Genomic DNA, 20,566 nt, shown 5'->3' on the forward strand with positions numbered 1-20,566 from the left:
CCACAGACTATAAGATACCCAGCCTTTCCTTTCATCCTTATGGAGACACCAATGACCTCCTGGTAGAGATGACGTCTCTAGTCCAATAAGAAGCCAGTTTGTATCTGTCTAGCATGAGATTAGAACACAATAAATTGGGAAAATAACAGTAAATTCAGAAGGGCAGAATCAGTGAAAAAGCCTGTGGTTGAATATTTCATTCATTATTTGCTGAGGAGACATCCCCGGTGATTACATGTAAGGCTGCTTACTTGTCTCTCTGCCTTTGACACGTGCCACCAACGTGCGGAACTTAATGATGAAAGTTGCAAATACACTATGACTTATGGAGGCTTATACAAAGCTCAATTAGTTTTAATGAGACAGATCCAAGCGGTAATTGCAGTCTTGCTGAATAACAGCCGCTTCTTCAGCATATTTTTAAGACATTCTACGCTGATAAAATCTCCCAGTGTCTTGCAAAAGAGAAAACGGCAAGGGAATGGCATATTTGCTCAGAGGTGGCTGTAGTGCGCTATGTGCATTTATTCCCTAAGTGACAATAGATGGGAAGCTTCTTCACAATAAACAGCATAAGCAAAATCCATTGGACCCAACAGTAAACTATTGCAAGGGCCTCCAAACCTATTGGTTTCTCTCACATTTACTGATGCAGAGTTGGATTGGGGTACCCGGGCCCACTGGATACTTGACTCAAAGGCCCAATGCCGCTCCCTGCTCCAATGTGGAACACATGACCATCTTTATCTTTTCATAGATGGGCTAGGGCAGAGCAGGGTGTGGGCAGGGTCCAACAGGGTCGGGCCCATCAGTTTTTTTCCCAGTAGCCCAGTGGGCCAGTCTGACCCTGTACTAATATTGTGCTTCAGTCATGACCCTCTGTACCAGTGGTCGTCATACTTTTTCAGTTCAAGTCCCCCTTGATGCTCCAACAGGTAGCTATGTCTCCCCTTAGCTCATAAAGCAGCTACAGATATAGGAAAATACCAATGTATAAGTCAATAGCAAGATTACCTAGGGCAGAAAATACATATTCAACCCAATTTGCACCTTAACTGCCTTTTAAGGTGTACCTAGGAAGGCAAATGTCAATAAGATGTTTGCTTTTAAACAAGTGACCAGTAAATGCTTTTTGCTGACTGGTTGCTATTGGTTACTGCTCCTGGGCAAACTTAGAGCATTTTATTACATAAGCCCATTAGAACAAATGGATTGTAGGCACCAGAGAAACTCTGTTTGTTCCCAGGTTATCAGTGAGCCTTGTAGTTCTTCCAACCAAAGAAAAATAAAAATGAAAAGAAGAGAAAAACCGAATGGGTTGAAAATATCAAGTAAAGGCAGATCAGGAGAAATAATGAAATGGAAAAATGGCGAAAAAAGAACAGAAGGGGGAAAAAAAGAGACAGAAGATAAGAGGAGATAAGAAAATTATTAGCTTGGACATGGTCCCTGGAGAAAATGTTCTTTTTTTATTGTAGCACTTAAATTCACCCCTAGAGGGCAGTGTTGATTATAGTTTAACTACAAGCTTTGAGCATTCATTGGATACTCAAGTCAACAATAAATTAGGGTCAAGCATTAAAGCATCTGAGATGAGTAAATGTAATTAAAGGCCTGAGGTTTGCACCAAGTCTAGTAACCTATACAATCTAATCTACCCAATATTATTTACTGTTAACCTGCTTATACACAGCACTTATATTTGCCTACTTGTGTCTGTAAGTTACCCTCCCATATAGATTGTAAGCTCTACGGGGCAGGGACCTCCATCCTCTTGTGTCTTTGACTCTTAACTTATTGCAACTGTATCTTGTATTTATTTGTATCTATTGTTATACTTTGTATTTATCTATTATTATCTTAATAACCCCCTGTTTGTATTAATGTATTCTGCTGTACAGCGCTGGGTACATAAGTAGCACTTTATAAATAAAGATATACATACACACATACATACAATAACTAGAGACACACCGAATCCAAGTGCCTGGCCAAACCGAATCAAAACCCTTACAATCACATGACTTTTAGTCACATGAACACAGAAATAAAAATTTTTTTCAAGCAAGTGCTTTTATTTAACTCTTCCATTGCCTTATTTGCCTATGCGCATTAGTATTCTGTTCAGTATTAGACCAAATCCTTTACAGAGGATTCGAGTTTTGGCCTAACCCAAAAATTGTGGATTCAGTGCATCCCTGACACAAACATCTGATTGGCTGCTATTTCTTCCTAAACCTGGTGCAAACTTTGCCCCTTAAATAATCTATGACCTTGTGAAGTATGTAATTACCCCCACTCCATCTACTGTATGTAGTTTATGTAAAAGAACTGAGACAGTTAAAATATATTGCCCATCTAAAAAATGTTTGGTGCTGTTACGAAGCTGGGGCAGGTAAGCTAGGGGTGGGGATAACAACGCCAAAGGGCAGGGTAGGTGCGGGGGGAGGTAGGGGCTAGCGCTTAAGAAAGCTTGGCGAGTTGGGTGGGAGAGAGGGCTATTAGCCAGTACAGGGCCGACCCGTTGGAGGCAGAACAACAGGTGATTACAAATTTATAAGAAAATACATTGCTGGTAAATTTTTAATTATTTCATTATGATATCTCGCCTTATAATTAATTATTTCATTAGAGGCAAGAGATCTTCAGAACAAATCCCATTTTTGAAGGCAATAATGTGCTACAACCACCTGGTAGTCATTGGTGGTCTTATGCTCCCCTATAAAAGCTATCAATCATGGCTGATACATATCATCATAGGTTATACATATAACACCAATACATACTTTGGCATTTTGTTACTAACACACACCATGTTGCTAGTATTTGCTAGTATCAGCTGAATAAACAGGATTCTGAGGATATTAGATTATGCTGGCAAAAAATATGAACAGATGCAACACAATGCCTAAAACATGATTTTATACCATTATAACTCCTGCATTCCCATGGAATTCCCCAACATTCCCATGAAGCATATTGACCCTATTAGTCTAATTGCTAATGTGGTTTGAATGTTTATCTGTCCGGCTGACATGTTTTATTCATATTTCTGTCTGACTAAATTTCCCAGTGAGTCACACAAAGCAGAATGTGATGATAAAATCACAACCGTCTCCTCCGAAATGGACTTTTATATCTCTTTTCATCTTACTTCAGACGATTAGGGGATCCATGGCACTGTTTTGTTGGGACTACTGCCCCCTAGTGTTCCCTGATGGCTCATTTATAAAGATAGCAGCCCTTTTGTGGCCCTTAGCGCTCCAGCACTTTGGCCCCTAGCAGTGTCGGACTGAGATGCCAGGGGCCCACCAGAAAATATTGGACCATAAACCCATTTTCTAAACTATTAACCCTCCTCTCCTCACTCAACCTCTTTATTATCCAAGTCTCTTTTCTCTATCCTTCCATCTCTTTTTCCCCATAAAGAAATAGGGAATGACCATGCAACTGGCCAAATAGTTCAAAGCAAAAGGGCCCACTGAGACCTTGGCCCACCGGTAGTTTTCCTGGTATCCTGTTGGGCCAGTCCGATACCGGCCCCTAGCGTTGGTACAAAATTCATCAAGGTGGGCACTCCCTTATTTCCAAAGCCACCAGTTGTGGAGCAAGAGCTGCTGATGGTGCTTCAGGAATGACCCAGTTAGAAGAAACTAAAAACTGACATGACCCTGAAGTTCAGTGGGCACAATATAGTAAAGTGTCTTTGGTGTATGGGCAAAGTTATAACAGAGTGTAGCGCTCGTGCCAGGACTGTAAATAAACCTTGTTCTCAGCCCTTGGCCTTGATAATGTGTTGAACAACGGTGGTGGATAGACCTGGCAGGCAAATGTAATGTACAGGGCAGGTAAAGGTACTATCTGACAAAAAGTCAACCCACACCCAACCCTAACCTGCCCACTACCAATCCGACCCCAACCCGACCCAACAAGGCACCTCTATTTGTAAACTTACGCCTGACCCACTACTGTCTCTGATGTCATGAAGGGGGTAGGCCGACCACCCTGGGACCACCCCCTGGAGCCTGGAAGTATAGGGTCACAGATGGAAAGGGCAGAAGGGAGAGCTCAGCCTGAACCTGCCACCGATCTGCAAATCCTGTGTAGATGTCGGCCTAAACCCACCCAGCCACTGGATAAACCTGCGGGTCCCACTAAAAGGTACAGTTGTTCAAAATACATGCCAGAAGTCAGGAACTCACAGTAGAGGGAGTAAAGGGTTAACATTTCTTACTGTGGGAAGTCCTTTTGTAATTTATCATGCCCGGGGGAGATTGGGGTGATCTTTATTAATAGGGAAAAGCACCCATATTCTCTTTCTGTTGTTTCTTTGGCAGAACAGAAGTGGCTATTGCTGGGGCACCTGGGGCTTGAGTCAAAAAGGAAACCTACTCAGGGTACGGAGAACACCTTAGTGGACGTTTGGTAGAGGGACTTGTGAATGAGTAATAACTAAACTGAGTAAATAAAGTACTACAACTGGGCATTGAACCCACAATGTGGAATGAATTTGGTGGCAAGTTATGGCATGTTTATATCACATGCGGCATGGACCTGGCCATATCATGGAACTGACCCTGGAGACCTGGACTATAGGGTTGGAAGGAAATAACTTTATGGTGCAGGGTATTGCCTGAAACCTCAACCAAAACGCATGACCTATACCGACATACTCGGTATAGGACAAATTGTCCAAACAGATTCCGTCGTGTAAAGACGGCCATACACTGTAAGATCTGCTCGTTTGGCGAGGTCGGCAAGTGAGGGGACCTTTGCCCTGAATACCCACCTATGGGTGGGCGATATTGGGCTAACTGGATCGTTTGGTCCTAGGGCCAAAGGACCGAATAAAAATGGCAGGTATAGGCGCTGTCATTTTTTCCAATAGAAAAATCAAACCCGCCCAATTCAATGAGATATGGCCAGTCAGGGAGGCCCATCGTTGGTGTCCAAACACAGGCAGATAAGCTGCCAAAACGGTTTGAAGGACCAATATCGGCAGCTGAACTTATCCTGTGTATGGCCACCTTTACTCGAACCCTAAACACACATTATTATTATTATTACTATTATTAAAGTGTATGATCCTCACTAAGCTTCCTGTGCCGTTAGTAAATAAGCACCCATCTGTATATACAGATTTGCCCTTTCTAGACGCCAAACACTGCAAGATCTGCCAGTTCGGCACTTATCCGCTATCTCTCCAAAAGTAATTTGCAGGTCACTTCAGGTTTACCCAGCCTGGAAGTGTTGATGGTTTCTGTAATTTGTCTTTTTCCATTCATCTACAGATCTGCATTTCAGCTGTTTGCTCGGGGCGGTGGGGGGTTCATATGCACTGATCACTGCAAGATGGATTGGGGACCCCCCCCCCTGCAAAAATATTTTCCCTTCACTAATGTTTCTTCTTTTACTGACCTCTGCTGAAATGTTCCTACGTTTGGTTGAAAGGCACATAATAGACTTTTACTGTCACCGAACTGCTGTTTATAAGCCATTATTCTCTAACGAAGCAATTATACTTTGTTCAGTAACATTTCTACACTTCATTTGTCTCCTTCTTTAGCAAATTGGTTATTTTTTTTGTGCAGAGATTTGCAAGAAAGAAATGCTTGTTTGTTTTCTAGAAAGGAACAAAGGCAACTTTTATTCTTAAAAACCCATAAATATACAGTTCCGAATGACGGGAAGGCCATCTCCCATAGACTCCATTATAAGCAAATAATTCTACTTTTTACAAATGATTTCCCTTTTCTCTGTAATAATAAAACAGTACCTGTACTTGATCCCAACTAAGATATAATTACTCCTTATTGGGGGCAGAACAGCCCTATTGGGTTTATTTCATGGTTAAATGATTCCCTTTTCTCTGTAATAATAAAACAGTACCTGTACTTGATATAATTACCCCTTATTGGGGGCAGAACAGCCCTATTGGGTTTATTTAATGGTTATATGATTCCCTTTTCTCTGTAATAATAAAACAGTACCTGTACTTGATCCCAACTAAGATATAATTACCCCTTATTGGGGGCAGAACAGCCCTATTGGGTTTATTTCATGGTTAAATGATTCCCTTTTCTCTGTAATAATAAAACAGTACCTGTACTTGATCCCAACTAAGATATAATTACCCCTTATTGGGGGCAGAACAGCCCTATTGGGTTTATTTCATGGTTAAATGATTCCCTTTTCTCTGTAATAATAAAACAGTACCTGTACTTGATCCCAACTAAGATATAATTACTCCTTATTGGGGGCAGAACAGCCCTATTGGGTTTATTTCATGGTTAAATGATTCCCTTTTCTCTGTAATAATAAAACAGTACCTGTACTTGATATAATTACCCCTTATTGGGGGCAGAACAGCCCTATTGGGTTTATTTAATGGTTATATGATTCCCTTTTCTCTGTAATAATAAAACAGTACCTGTACTTGATCCCAACTAAGATATAATTACCCCTTATTGGGGGCAGAACAGCCCTATTGGGTTTATTTCATGGTTAAATGATTCCCTTTTCTCTGTAATAATAAAACAGTACCTGTACTTGATCCCAACTAAGATATAATTATCCCTTATTGGGGACAGAACAGTCCTATTGGGTTTATTTCATGGTTAAATGATTCCCTTTTCTCTGTAATAATAAAACAGTACCTGTACTTGATCCCAACTAAGATATAATTACCCCTTATTGGGGGCAGAACAATCATATTGGGTTTATTTAATGGTTAAATGATTCCCTTTTCTCTGTAATAATAAAACAGTACTTGTACTTGATCCCAACTAAGATATAATTACCCCTTATTGGGGGCAGAACAGCCCTATTGGGTTTATTTCATGGTTAAATGATTCCCTTTTCTCTGTAATAATAAAACAGTACCTGTACTTGATCCCAACTAAGATATAATTACCCCTTATTGGGGGCAGAACAGCCCTATTGGGTTTATTTCATGGTTAAATGATTCCCTTTTCTCTGTAATAATAAAACAGTACCTGTACTTGATCCCAACTAAGATATAATTACCCCTTATTGGGGGCAGAACAGCCCTATTGGGTTTATTTCATGGTTAAATGATTCCCTTTTTTCTGTAATAATAAAACAGTATATATGTACTATAAGGCTAAATAAAAAACTTAATAGTGAAATGAGCAAAAAATTCAAGGCTTGCAAGTCATCAGAATATTTTAGTTGCCACACTAAACCAAACTACTACAAAAAATTATTCTAGCAAAATTGTATTGAGTGGGATCCGAGACTGATAAACTGGCAGGATACAATCAGGGCAGACATTTAAATATAATGCATTACACCACAAAGAAACTGCTTTCTGACTGCATTCATTTTAATCAGCCCCATGGGGTGAATATAAGATTTTGCAGAAATGTTCTGGGTCAGTACAAACAAACGCTGGGGGGAACCTTGCAGACGAGCACATAAAACAAGGGGTCAGGCCTTTCTCTAGGAAGCAAACTGTTTCCACTTTCAGCAACACAAACATTTCTTGCCCAAGACAAATATTCAGACTATTGCTCATTTTGTTTAAAGAAAAATGCAAGTTAATGCAGAAAATTGTATAAAAAAACGTATGTTTTTGGATGTAACCACTAGAGGTCTCATTAGCGTGGAGGAAAGTCAGTGTGTAGGAACTAATGAAGAAGTGCTCCTGTTCTTTATCTAATAAAGTCTGTGCTACAGGCCAATACCTGTGCTGGCTATATGCTTTCTGTCTGTACAGACTATAGGGCCCATTCACTAACCCTAACACAGTGAGCAAAGTGCAATTGCACCGCCCAGAATTCATGCGTCATTGTGCATGCAAACGAGCGTTGCGTTGGACGCAATTGCACAGTGTTTGGCTCTTGTGCCTCACTGTCAATCAGACCCAGTTGTGTCAGATATTTTTACAGTCTGGCATCAGTTCTGGCGTGAGAATAGCATCTGCACCCCATATTGACACAAGGCCCCGAGGGAACTGCCCCTGGTCAGGAGGTGACAGTAGCTCCAGGGTTCACACAACACTAACACTAATTTACTGAAGAAGCTGCTTGGATGAGTAGTGAAACGTCTCCAATGATTACCAAACAAGTCCAGTTGCTTTAGATTTATTTATACTAGATATACCATGACCAGGATGAATGAAAATCTTCATAGACAACACTAATTTACTAATTTTAGGATTATTTCTTTCACAATTTGGATTTTTTAGCACTAACATTTGAATAGTTGTGACTTTTCTGAGATTTACTATGTGGCAAAACTACGACAATTCCAGTTCTGAAAATACTCCATCTAAAACCTGTCGAGGTCATGTATAAGTCAATGGCAGATGTCCCTACTTGCAAGTTTCCTACAAATCTTTAGTTTTTCAGATTTTTTAAAATTCGAAAAAGTTGCAGTTATTGAGCGACAAATTGAAAAAGTCTAAATTTTTTCCACATGTGGGGTTGCCACCTGTCCTGTTTTGACCCAGACAGCCTGGTTTTCGGTAGGACTGTATGGGTCAAAACTACCTGCCAGGTTTTCCCAGCTTGGAAAACCGGGCAGGATTCTAGAAGATTGGCGCGGCGATTGGCCAATCACTGATTGCTGCATAATAGCCCTGTGACATCACCCCCCCGCCTCCCTGCCCGAAGTTCCCGGACAGGCGAGGTGCAGAGAGCACATTAGGAAGCAAATACCTTTAATGGAAGCAGTTTTAGATGTAGCTCAGTGTGTGTGTGTGTGTGGGGGGGGGGGGGGGGAATCAAATCACCCCCTGCATCTGGGGATTAAATAAGCCCTTATTAATGCATTCATCCTCAGTCTGTGTAACTGTAATTCTAGATACTCACAAGTAACCCTGCCCCTATGCCCCTGGGTCACTAGGCTTTATCCCTGTTAGGTATCAAAAAGGGGGTTTTGAATAAGGCTTTTGCCAGCCTGAAACAATGGCATGGTATGATTAACCAAAGGTAAAGTAATATATTAATATACTATAAACCAAAGAGGGAAATAATTATGCAGTCACCTATTATTTCATTGTTCATTGTTTCATAAGACAAATGCAAATGGTAAAATACAAAATGAATATATAAAAGCCCTTGGAACAGCCATTCATCCAATTTTACAGGCATGTTATTGTGCCGCACAAGTTTTAAGCAGATGTTTAATGCGAGGGAGACAATAATCCTTGGAACAGTGAGGTTACTAATGGGCACTGAGGGTAAAATCTATTAGTTATTCCTCTAGAATATGCTTTATATGGGCTTTGTATTAAACTATAAAACAGCGCGGGGTCATTGAACAAGTGAATAGTGGGTTATACTGAGGTGTCAGACTTGTGTTAGAGCCAAAGGCACATTGTATTGACAAGAGCAAGAGCGCTGTGTTTATTGTAATCACTCGGCTGATGTATGATGTACTTGCAACAGGCTCTTTATTAATAAATTATATTATTATAATAATTATAATCTGCAAACCCGGAACAAGACTGAATGGTTTAACATCCACTGAGTCACTTTGCTTTGAGCTTCTAGATGTTTCTATTAAATAATGAAAACTCTGATTGAGGGATATGATCAAAGGGTGGGGCTGAAAAAGTGGACTCATTATTGGTTAATATTTAATCACTAAATGAACTCAAAAGGCCAGAGAACATTCATACTTGGAATACTTTGTATACTTAAAGGGGCTAGGGGGTCAGATGTGATGCCTACATCCCCAGCAAAAAAAATCTAAAAAATGACTGTAAACTGCAATGATACAAATGCTGGGGCCTTATCAATAATCAAATGCTAAGGATATGAATGAGGAAGGATAATAATAAAAGGGCTTCATAAAAGGCAAATGTAGCAAAATGCCATTGGGTTATAAAAGGCAAAGCTTGGGGTCAGTATGAAGGTAAGGGATTGGAATATCTGTGAGCAACTGGATGATACTGATCAGTAAAAGGCAATTTTACATTTGCCAATCTGCACAACTTCTGCCTTTTCAAGGAGACTCAAACCTGATTTAAGGTTCCTGTGCCAAATGAAAACAACCATAACATTTCTAATTGTTAAATGTTTTACTGGCAAGGAAGAGAATATAAAGCATAAAATCAGCAAGAGAGCAGTGGCACTTACCTATCTGTAAGCTAAGCAGGCCCTTCCAGGAGATCTGTTTGTCTCTGGTTATTATTATTCCTGGGCCTCATCACAATCTCTGCTGCCTTTTATATCACTTTCCATGTGTTTATGTGCTACATTGTGTTGTGTATGCACTATTTCCTTTGGTTTCCTCATACTCGCTGATAAAAGTTATGCTTTGTGCTTTAGTTGAATTAACTGTGCTGATACAATACATTTTGAGTCCTTTTCATTTCTCTGTATGTTTACAAAATGATAGCAAAACACAGCAATAAATGATATTATACTTACTTAATTGATGCATACACAGTTGACAGTTAGGCTTGTGAAATCCTAGGGAATGGTAATTTCTGGGTAAGCAGACCCAAAAGGAAATTGAACTTAGATCAGTAGAGCACATCCACAGACAGGTAGTAATGTGAAGACATCCAAGAAGCAGCCCTCAAGAGGGGGTTTTATACCCTCTCGAGGGGGGGGAGACAGTGGCGTAGCGTGGGCTTTCATCGCCTGGGGCCGACCGGAAATTTGCCGCCCCTCTATTTAGTTATTCTAAAAAAAAATAGACAAAATAAAAAAAGCAGCCCCCTCCACACAGTGCCCCCAATTGCCCTTAGACAGTGCCCCCAATAGGAAGTGTCCCCATACACAGTGCCCCAATTTCCCCATACACAGTTCCCCCATAGACAGTACCCCCCAAAGACCTTGCCCCCCCCACAGAAAGTGCCCCCATACACAGTGCCCCAATTGCCCCATACACAGTTCCCCCAATAGAAAGTGCCCCCATACACAGTGCCCCCATAAACAGTGCCCCCAATTGCCCCATACAAAGTGCCCCCAATAGGAAGTGCCCCCATACACAGTGCCCCAATTGCCCCATACACAGTGTCCCCATAGACAATACCCCCCAAAGACCTTGCCCCCCAATAGAAAGTGCCCTCATACACAGAGCCCCAATTGCCCCATACACAGTGCCCCCAATAGGAAGTGCCCCCATACACAATACCCCACAAAGACCTGGCCCCCCCCATGGAAAGTGCCCCAATTTCCCCATAGACAGTAGCCCCCACACAGTGCCCCCAATTTCCCCCATAGTACATACCCCCAACAGACCATCGGCGGCGGCTCCTTCTCTCTTACAGGCAACAGGCGCTTCTATAAGGCTGACGTGTGACGTCATACGCACAGGCGCAACCTTATAAAAGCGCCTGTTGCCTGTAAGAGAGAAGGAGCCGCCGCCGATGGTCTGTTGGGGGTACGTTATATCATGGTGATTGCCGCCGCCCCTTCTGATACGCCGCCCGGGGCCATGGCCCCCTCGGCACCCCCCTCGCTACGCCACTGGGGGGAGAGATAAAGAAAAAGGACATTCCCCAGCTGCGTGTTTAGTACAAAGAACAGACATTAAAGGTTACATTTTAGCTTAGATATTAAAATATGAGAGAACAAGAAAAAAGGGAAGACCATAGGAATCTGTTTAGAAATTACCCATCTGTACCTCTGTCAGTAAAATACATGGTAGGGCATCCTTTCTTTCTTTTTCTCTTTAACATGGACACCCATACCAGCACACAAAACTGAGTCACAATTGTCATACATGGCCATATACATATTATGCTGTCAATAATATATCTGACTGATTAAAATCTGTAACTGCAGTTCATACAATAAAGATCATTTGCGATATCCGCTTGGTAAATGCTATTTTTGGGCATAAGAGGTTGCACATTTACTAAGCAATTTTTATACTCAATTTTTTTTTTTACTTCTAGGTATTTTCGAGATTTAAAAATGGGTTTTTGCCAGTATTCCATTTTTCCGATATTGTTTCTCAATAAGTTCACGTTTTTTGGAAGTTTTCCCCGAAAAATTCAAGTTTTTCGAAAATATCTCCCATAATTTGTGATTGATTAATGTTTAGTTACCATTGAGTTCTATGGAGGCTTAGAATAGTAGAGGAATAGAAAAGTCAGTGACAGCCTGTCCTTGGCACATTTTCAAGAAGTTAAATCCCCTCATTGTTTTCAGTTTCACCGAGTTTCAAGGGAAACTTAATCCCCTCATTATTTTCTATTTCACAGAGTTTCAAGAGGAAGTTAATCCCATAATTGTTTTCTATTTCACCCAGTTTCAAGGGGAAGTTAATTCCCTCATTGTTTTCTATTTCACCCAGTTTCAAGGGGCGGTTAATCCCATCAGTGTTTTCTATTTTACCCAGTTTCAAGGGGAAATTAATCCCATAATTGTTTTCTATTTCACCCAGTTTCAAGGGGAGGTTAATCCCATCATTGTTTTCTATTTCACCCAGTTTCTAGGGGAGGTTAATCCCATCAGTGTTTTCTATTTCACCCCGTTTCAAGGGGAAATTAATCCCATAATTGTTTTCTATTTCACCCAGTTTCAAGGGGAAATTAATCCCATAATTGTTTTCTATTTCACCCAGTTTCAAGGGGAGGTTAATCCCATCATTGTTTTCTATTTCACCCAGTTTCAAGGGGAAGTTAATCCCCTCATTGTATTCTGTTTCACCCAGTTTCCAGGGGAAGTTAATCCCATAATTGTTTTCTATTTCACCCAGTTTCAAGGGGAGGTTAATCCCATCATTGTTTTCTATTTCACCCAGTTTCAAGGGGAAATTAATCCCATAATTGTCTTCTATTTCACCCAGTTTCAAGGGGAGGTTAATCCCATCATTGTTTTCTATTTCACCCAGTTTCAAGGGGAAGTTAATCCCCTCATTGTATTCTGTTTCACCCAGTTTCCAGGGGAAGTTAATCCCATAATTGTTTTCTATTTCACCCAGTTTCAAGGGGAGGTTAATCCCATCATTGTTTTCTATTTCACCCAGTTTCAAGGGGAAATTAATCACATAATTGTTTTCTATTTGACCCAGTTTCAATTGAAATTTAAACACATTATTGTTTTCCAAGAATGAGGGCCGATGCCCCTAAAATGGCTGCTGGAGCAATTCCTCTTTGGGAAAAATAAAGAGCATTCATGGAACGACTCATAGGAACGATTCGAGCATTATCGTGACATTTTATAAATACAACAATTATTGAGTTTAATTCTAATTTATACCATGTCGAGTTTATACGACTATCAAGGCCAGAAAAAAAAACAAGTTTTAGTAAATGTGCCCCTTGACTAGATGACCAAGTCTACAGACACAGGGGTTAAATGCACACATGTATTTGTTAATAGCAACCAATAAGCATATAGCTTTAACAGTCTAGTGCAAGTTAGAAAATGAAAGCAAACATCCGATTCATTGTTGCCAGAAACTGCAGTTTAGAGCCTACATGTTTGAATCAGCTCCACAGAGTAACACACAGAAGCTGCTGAAACTGCATTTACCATTTCACCATTGCTCCCCATTTCTTTTCCCATCATTTTCCCTACATTTCTTTTCCCTTTGTCTTTGATTTAAAATATTAGAATAAAGAAAAGAATCCATGCAGCCTGTGCCCTGGTCAGAACCAATATCAGTGCTTTAACTTCCTTAATGTAATCTTCTTTTGCCCAGTTAAGACATTATAAGAACTTGAATCACAAAAAGGAAGCTGAAGAATTAGTTAAATAAGTGGCAAGAGCTATTTACCATCTACTGGTATTTACTGACCTGCACCCAGGGCTGTTATTTTGGTGACGGGTGTGTTCCTTCTCTATTATTAATATATATTATTTCCCTAATATACTTTTTTCTGGCCAAGAAATGCAAGTGGAACCCCATAGTGGCACACAGAAACACACACAAAATGCATATATATATTTAAATATGAGTCTAAAGCACCCTAAGCCTTGTATGGTTCACTTACCTCACAAATATATTACAGGTATGGGACCTGTTATCCAGAATGCTCGGGACCTGGGGTTTTCCGGATAAGGGATCTTTCCGTAATTTGGATCTCCATAACTTAAGTTTGCTAAAAATCATGTAAACATGTAATAAACCCAATAGGGCTGTTCTGCCCCCAATAAGGGGTAATTATATCTTAGTTGGGATCAAGTACAGGTACTGTTTTATTATTACAGAGAAAAGGGAATCATTTAACCATGAAATAAACCCAATAGGGCTGTTCTGCCCCCAATAAGGGGTAATTATATCTTAGTTGGGATCAAGTACAGGTACTGTTTTATTATTACAGAGAAAAGGGAATCATTTAACCATGAAATAAACCCAATAGGGCTGTTCTGCCCCCAATAAGGGGTAATTATATCTTAGTTGGGATCAAGTACAGGTACTGTTTTATTATTACAGAGAAAAGGGAATCATTTAACCATTAAATAAACCCAATAGGGCTGTTCTGCCCCCAATAAGGGGTAATTATATCTTAGTTGGGATCAAGTACAGGTACTGTTTTATTATTACAGAGAAAAGGGAATCATTTAACCATGAAATAAACCCAATAGGGCTGTTCTGCCCCAATAAGGGGTAATTATATCTTAGTTGGGATCAAGTACAGGTACTGTTTTATTATTACAGAGAAAAGGGAATCATTTAACCATGAAATAAACCCAATAGGACTGTTCTGCCCCCAATAAGGGGTAATTATATCTTAGTTGGGATCAAGTACAGGTACTGTTTTATTATTACAGAGAAAAGGGAATCATTTAACCATTAAATAAACCCAATAGGACTGTTCTGCCCCCAATAAGGGGTAATTATATCTTAGTTGGGATCAAGTACAGGTACTGTTTTATTATTACAGAGAAAAGGGAATCATTTTTAAAAATTAAAATTATTTGCTTAATGACTTTTTCCAATTAATGACTTTTTTCTAATAAAAAAGTGAATAATTTTTGACTGATTTGCTTTTTTTTCTGTAAAAATAAGCCAGTATGTTGCACTGTTACAAAAGCAAGGTAAAGTAATCAGGCAGATAGAGAAAAACAATTGAAGGTTTATGTTTAAACCATTCTATTTAAACCAATCATCTTATTTCATCAGTATGCACGTGTTGTCATTATGTGAATGTGTCAGTATGGTATATGAAGAGTTAACTCCAATTAAATGTCTTCGTTGCTAAGGAAATAGCCCTAGATACAGGAAGTACCAAGATGTACTTCTTCATTTCACCGCTGTTTTTATTTTCTTAATTCTATTTAGCTTCCCCTATTTTGCCCAATCAGAGAGGCTCTTTCACCGCATGGTGTCGGAATGTTACATGTCGCAATTATGTATGCTATGAAAAAAATATAAGACTCACCAGATGTTCAGATTTACTAACCCCAACAACATTAGGTTTTTCCCCTGCTTTCAGCTTATGCAACACTCAGTAATTACACACTGATTATATACTGACTGCACTGACATAAGAATTAACTCATCAAGCCATCTAACTGGTCCCATTTGTGATGATTTTTTTAGGGGCATATAATAAAATGGACCTATCAGATCCCTTTGCCTGTCTGTAGGCCCCCTGTATTCATTTTTTAGGGTAACCTCTGTCCTGAAAAGTACTCTGAGGTCCTGGGAGCACATTTCAAAGGCCTCCTGTGATGCACAGTTCCTCCTAATGTGCAGAAACAGCCTCACAAGTATTGTAATTGGCAGTTATCCGCCCAGAAGAGGCTATTTTCTATACACTTCCTTTCTATACACTTCCATGTGTAGAATATCCACCTTGATACAGATTTTTAAGTCAAGAAGGGTGATTTCCTCCTTATTCTAGGTATATAAATACTAAATTGCAAGAGTTACGGTTAAACCCTTTACCTAAGGCCTGCAGTTCCTCAGATGACCAGAGGGCCACCCTTGATCCCTCCTTTGCCTCCCATCTGGGGTACCTCCTGCTCCCATGTAACAGGGCTCACCACAACCTTCCTTTGTAGGACCTATCCCCTAATTGTCTCATTGCTTCAGCAACAGGGCTTGAACTAGGGGTAGGCAGAAGAGGCAAAGATGAGGGAGACCTAGGTACCTCTACTTACTGTCCTTTTTCCCCCACACCGCTCGCATGTGCTCTAAGTCCATCCCCTGTCATCAACAGTGCCGGCGACCCCGCCAGCCTCCTCGCCATCCCCCTATGTGCGTGCACCCATGCACTTGTTTGCGCATACACTCACATGAGAGATGGGCGAGGAGTCCGACCGGATTGCCTAGGGAGCCTTGGCCGCCTTGGCCCAGGACTGCTCAGCAACATAATAAATGGTGTACATCACCATCTCATTGCCCCCCTGGGTATACTATTTTTCATTAAGCCTATGCCTGAATGCATTTTTTTAAAAATGGGTCTGTTTTCTTTTTGGCCCTGGGCAGAGTTAACGCAATGTGCACCAACAGTTATTTGGTGGCCAGCACCATTTGCACCAGTGGTGAGTCAGCACATGGCTTGCAGTTCCTACAAGTTTACAAATACCAAAAACTCTAATAAAGATTTGACTGAATACTGAACCAAGTCTGAAGCCTAAATTGCATATTTGAATTTGAGATAAATCATCTGTAAACAAACAATTGTTAAACTCATCTGCCCAAGGCTTCAAAGTTGCTTAAAGAGCTCAGCTAGCCAAACCCTAAAGATCCAGACAGATTTAATGCTGTTGAATTTAAGGTGCATGTGTATCAGCAGTTCTATTCAAACAAGCTATATTACTATGTAGGGTGATGTCCTATATTGCCAACCTATCAGGATACAGGGGCAGCACGATGGCTCAGTGATAAGCACTTCTGGGGTACTGAATGTGATTTCCTACCTACGTACTATGTACAAGTACTGTGTGTATATTCTCCCCATGTCTGGACAGCTCTCTCCTGTCATGTAGACACTCAGAACCAGCACTTCAGCTCCATAAACTTGTGATAACAGACTCCCCTGTAAACTGGCACACAGAGACACATAAAGTGCACATATATACTTATATATATATTATATATGTAGCCATTCTGCTAACATGGCTATTAAATAACTGTACAAAGTATAATTCTGTGTATAATCATATTGCTGGGACTTGTAATTCTATTAATCTTCAGCACTGAAACAGTTAATTGCTGAAGACTTTGCTGGGCTTGCAGGAAGAAGGAAGATTCCTCCCACCAATAGGAGAGCAGCTTTCAGACTGAGGAGTTTGTAGCCAGTGAGAGAAAGACTTACTTCAGGGAGAGGAGAACTTTCTGGAGCTGTGAGGGGGAGGGCTGGAAGGAGAGAAACGCAGGGGTGTATCCAAGGGAGAGCATGCACAGAGCTGGGCTGTATGGGAGGTGGAATCCCTTTTCTCCAGAGTGACCAGTGACTGCCTGCTCTCTTCTGCTTCTTCTGCCTAATACCTGGAGAAACTCTTTATTACTGCAGTGTGAAGGAAGCTGAGGCAGCAGTGATCGGCTGATAGTGGATCCAGTCTATTGGTATGCTTTATCATCTGCCTATATTGCAGCCCCTGCACACTCACAGGCCCAGTTTTCAGTGAGTGATTCCTGTGGATAACCAGTACTGTTTTATGTGCCTTGTGGATTACAAGTACTAATATATATGAGCTCCAACTGCCGGCCTTGCTGCTTATACTAACACTGGCCAGTGTTCAGGGAACTTGACTTAAACATAATCTTAATCTGAGTTGATTATATCAGTCTGTTTATATAAATCTGCTATTTAAAGTACATTCAACAATTCATTGTCATTTTCTATTCACTGTTTGCTATTGCATTGCTGATTTAACTTTGTGTTCAGATGCTACAACCTATTTGTTGACACATATCGCTAGTAGAGAGATTGTTCAGTTTATCTTTGTTAATGGGTCTCCGGATCCAATAAAAGTGCTTAGCATTATACTGCTGGTTTATGTGTATCACTGGGGGTTGTGGGTGTCACCAAAGCACCAAAGGTGGTCGAGAGCAGGACCCATATAACACAGCTACACCTACGGGTGCGCTACACTTGGGGGCTCGTCCGGGATCCTTGCTCCGCCCAAATCTCCGCCCCTATTTCCCTAGACTAAGTGTTAAAGTGATACAGAAGGCAAAATGAACCCAGAAGCAGCTGCAAAGTGGTGTAAACAGCACAATGCTCAGCCAGAACAGTGCTTAGTTTTCATGTTGCCAGATACTAAATGGACTGATGTACAACTACGTAATGTAGCTGAGTCCTTACCAGTGGTTGGCCGTGGATTTGTATTAGACAGCATCATGGATACTGCTGAACACAAGACTCTAGCTTTATTAGAATGGAGAAATCCCTTGGTGCGTGAGCAAATACCTCAGAGTGTGTCAGGTCCAGGAGAAAATGTAGTCCATGTGATATTCCCTGAAAGATGCACTACTTCACCGACAGAAGAAATACCTGGAGACACTGCATCACCTTCTACAACAGAGGTTGAAGTCTCACTACCCAGTAATGCCATAGGACCAGAAGTTCTGAATGCTTTGGGAAGTCTTGTAGAAAAATGCCTGAAGCCCACACAGCCATTTACTGGATTTGGGTACCGCAAATTACGTTTCTTTTCCGGCAAGCAACCCACCCCTCAGGGAGAGGAAGATTTTGAATCATGGATGGATCAGGCTTCACAGGCCGTAGAAGAGTGGGACATCCCAGAAACCCAAAAAAAACAAAGAATAGCTGAAAGTTTAAAAGGATTAGCTGCTGACACCATACGCAACTTAAAGATGAGCAAGTTTGATTGCACAGCTAAAGACTATTTAGAAGTGCTGCATGATGTGTTCGGGAGAACAGAGAAGGCGTCTGACCTCCTGTACCAGTTTGAGCATACATACCAAGAGGTTGGTGAAAAATTATCTGATTATATTAATCGCTTAGACAAAATACTCCACCAGATCATCCTAAAGAAGGGAGTGGACCCAAAAGTAGCTGATCAGGTGCGGATTGGTCAGATTTTGCAAGGAGCTCAAGCTATGGATCCCATCATGTGGAAACTGAGGATGAGAGACAGAAGAGAAACTCTCACCTATTCACAGTTGGTTAAAGAAGTGAGGGAAGAGGAAGCACTGCTGGAAGCCAAATCTCAGACTTCAACTCAAGCTGCAAGCGGAAGTAAGCCGGAGCTTGCAACAGTACATACTACTCAAACAGGGGTCATGGTCCCAAGTGTTGTGAGTACCGAGGTATCACAGCTACAAGCGCAAGTGTCTACACTAACAGAAGCAATAACCCAAGTTACCAGATCCGTTGCAGAGCTGCAGAAGATTGTGGTAGTTTTAGCTGAAGGGAAGGATACCCCTGCCAAAGCATCTACAGTGAGACCTAAGGGAGAATCTGCAAAGCCCAGGTCCATAGCTATATCTGGATTTTGTTTCCGCTGTGGAGAAACAGGGCATATGAAGCGACAATGTCCCAATGCTGAAAATTTGTGAAAAGTAAATGAACTGCTATTGGCAAGTGCGATGCAGGAAAACTTCAGAGGGCCTCAGTGAAGGAGCCATCTGAGTGCCCAGCTAAAAGGAGCTCAACGAAGACCAACAGAAACAGAAGCCTCATTGGATCTAACCTTCCAAATGCTTCTCGCAGGGAAAGGGGGAAAGTACCCACTGTGGCCCCTTTCAACTCATCTAAGTCAGTTAGCAAAATCGGAAAACCAGCTCAGCAAGAGTCTTGGCATCGAAACTCACCAAGAATCACTACAAAAGAATCCTGTCCTCAAACAGAAGCTTTAAAAGGCTGGAAGCAGCCAACTGTTCCTCAAAAACATGCTGACTGTCGCACTGCTGAGCAGCACAGAAAGGAGGAATTACCTGAAGGCTTAGTGGGACCTTCTCCTATAGTGACAGTAAAGATAGAAGATGTGTACAGTAAGGCACTACTGGATACTGGTGCACAAATCACTATCTTGTTTAGAGACTTCTACCAGAAATATTTAAAGCATTTGCCTCTTTTGAAACTAGAAGACTTGCAGATCTGGGGACTAAGTGATACTAAGTTTCCCTATTATGGCTATGTCTCACTGAAACTAGAATTTCCCAGCTCTGTTGTGGGGTCAACAGAAGTTTTTGAAACTCTTGCTGTTGTGTGTCCAAGACCAAAAGAAAAGAGTATAGCTTCTATTCTAGTGGGGACCAACACTGACCTTGTCAGGAGAATGCTGAAGCCTCAGCTAACTCAAGAACATCCAACACTACATCCACTTCTAAGACCAGCATTTTGTGCCCTTCAGAAGGAAAAGGACAACAAGAGAGAGGAAATAGGACATGTATGGACTCTATCTGGGAAAGAATATGTAATACCCCCTGGTCATGTCAAGTGTTTCAAAGCCAAAGTAAGGATGTGTGGGCAAGCAGCCACATCTCATCTTATGATGGAAATGGATCCAGAACTACAACTGCCACCTGGACTTGAGTTAGTACCAGAAATCTGGCCTGTTGACAAGCTGAAACATCCTTATGATACTGTATCTGTGGGACTGATGAATAAAGGAAGTACCCCTATTGTTCTTAGCTCACAAGTGCGTTTGGGTAATGTACACGCTGCCACTCCCTTACCTGCTTCTGTTTTGACAAGTGACAAGGGTAATGC

General features: G+C 41.1%; 1 protein-coding gene across 1 annotated transcript; it reads left to right on the forward strand.

Moving 5' to 3' along the window:
• The first annotated feature begins 16,982 nt into the window (after positions 1-16,982).
• On the forward strand, positions 16,983-19,436 carry LOC116412246 (paraneoplastic antigen Ma1 homolog). Its single transcript, XM_031906020.1, has one exon. It carries the CDS (start codon positions 18,067-18,069, stop codon positions 19,408-19,410), a length of 1,344 nt encoding a protein of 447 aa, XP_031761880.1. The 5' UTR covers positions 16,983-18,066; the 3' UTR covers positions 19,411-19,436.
• The last annotated feature ends 1,130 nt before the right edge of the window (positions 19,437-20,566 follow it).

The sequence above is a fragment of the Xenopus tropicalis genome, chromosome 7, assembly GCF_000004195.4.
Source record: "Xenopus tropicalis strain Nigerian chromosome 7, UCB_Xtro_10.0, whole genome shotgun sequence".
Classification (NCBI taxonomy): Eukaryota; Metazoa; Chordata; class Amphibia; order Anura; family Pipidae; genus Xenopus; species Xenopus tropicalis.

Coding starts and splice junctions, on each gene's coding strand:
- LOC116412246 (XM_031906020.1), top strand. CDS start 18,067: ATGAACCCAGAAGCAGCTGCAAAGTGGTGTAAACAGCACAATGCTCAG.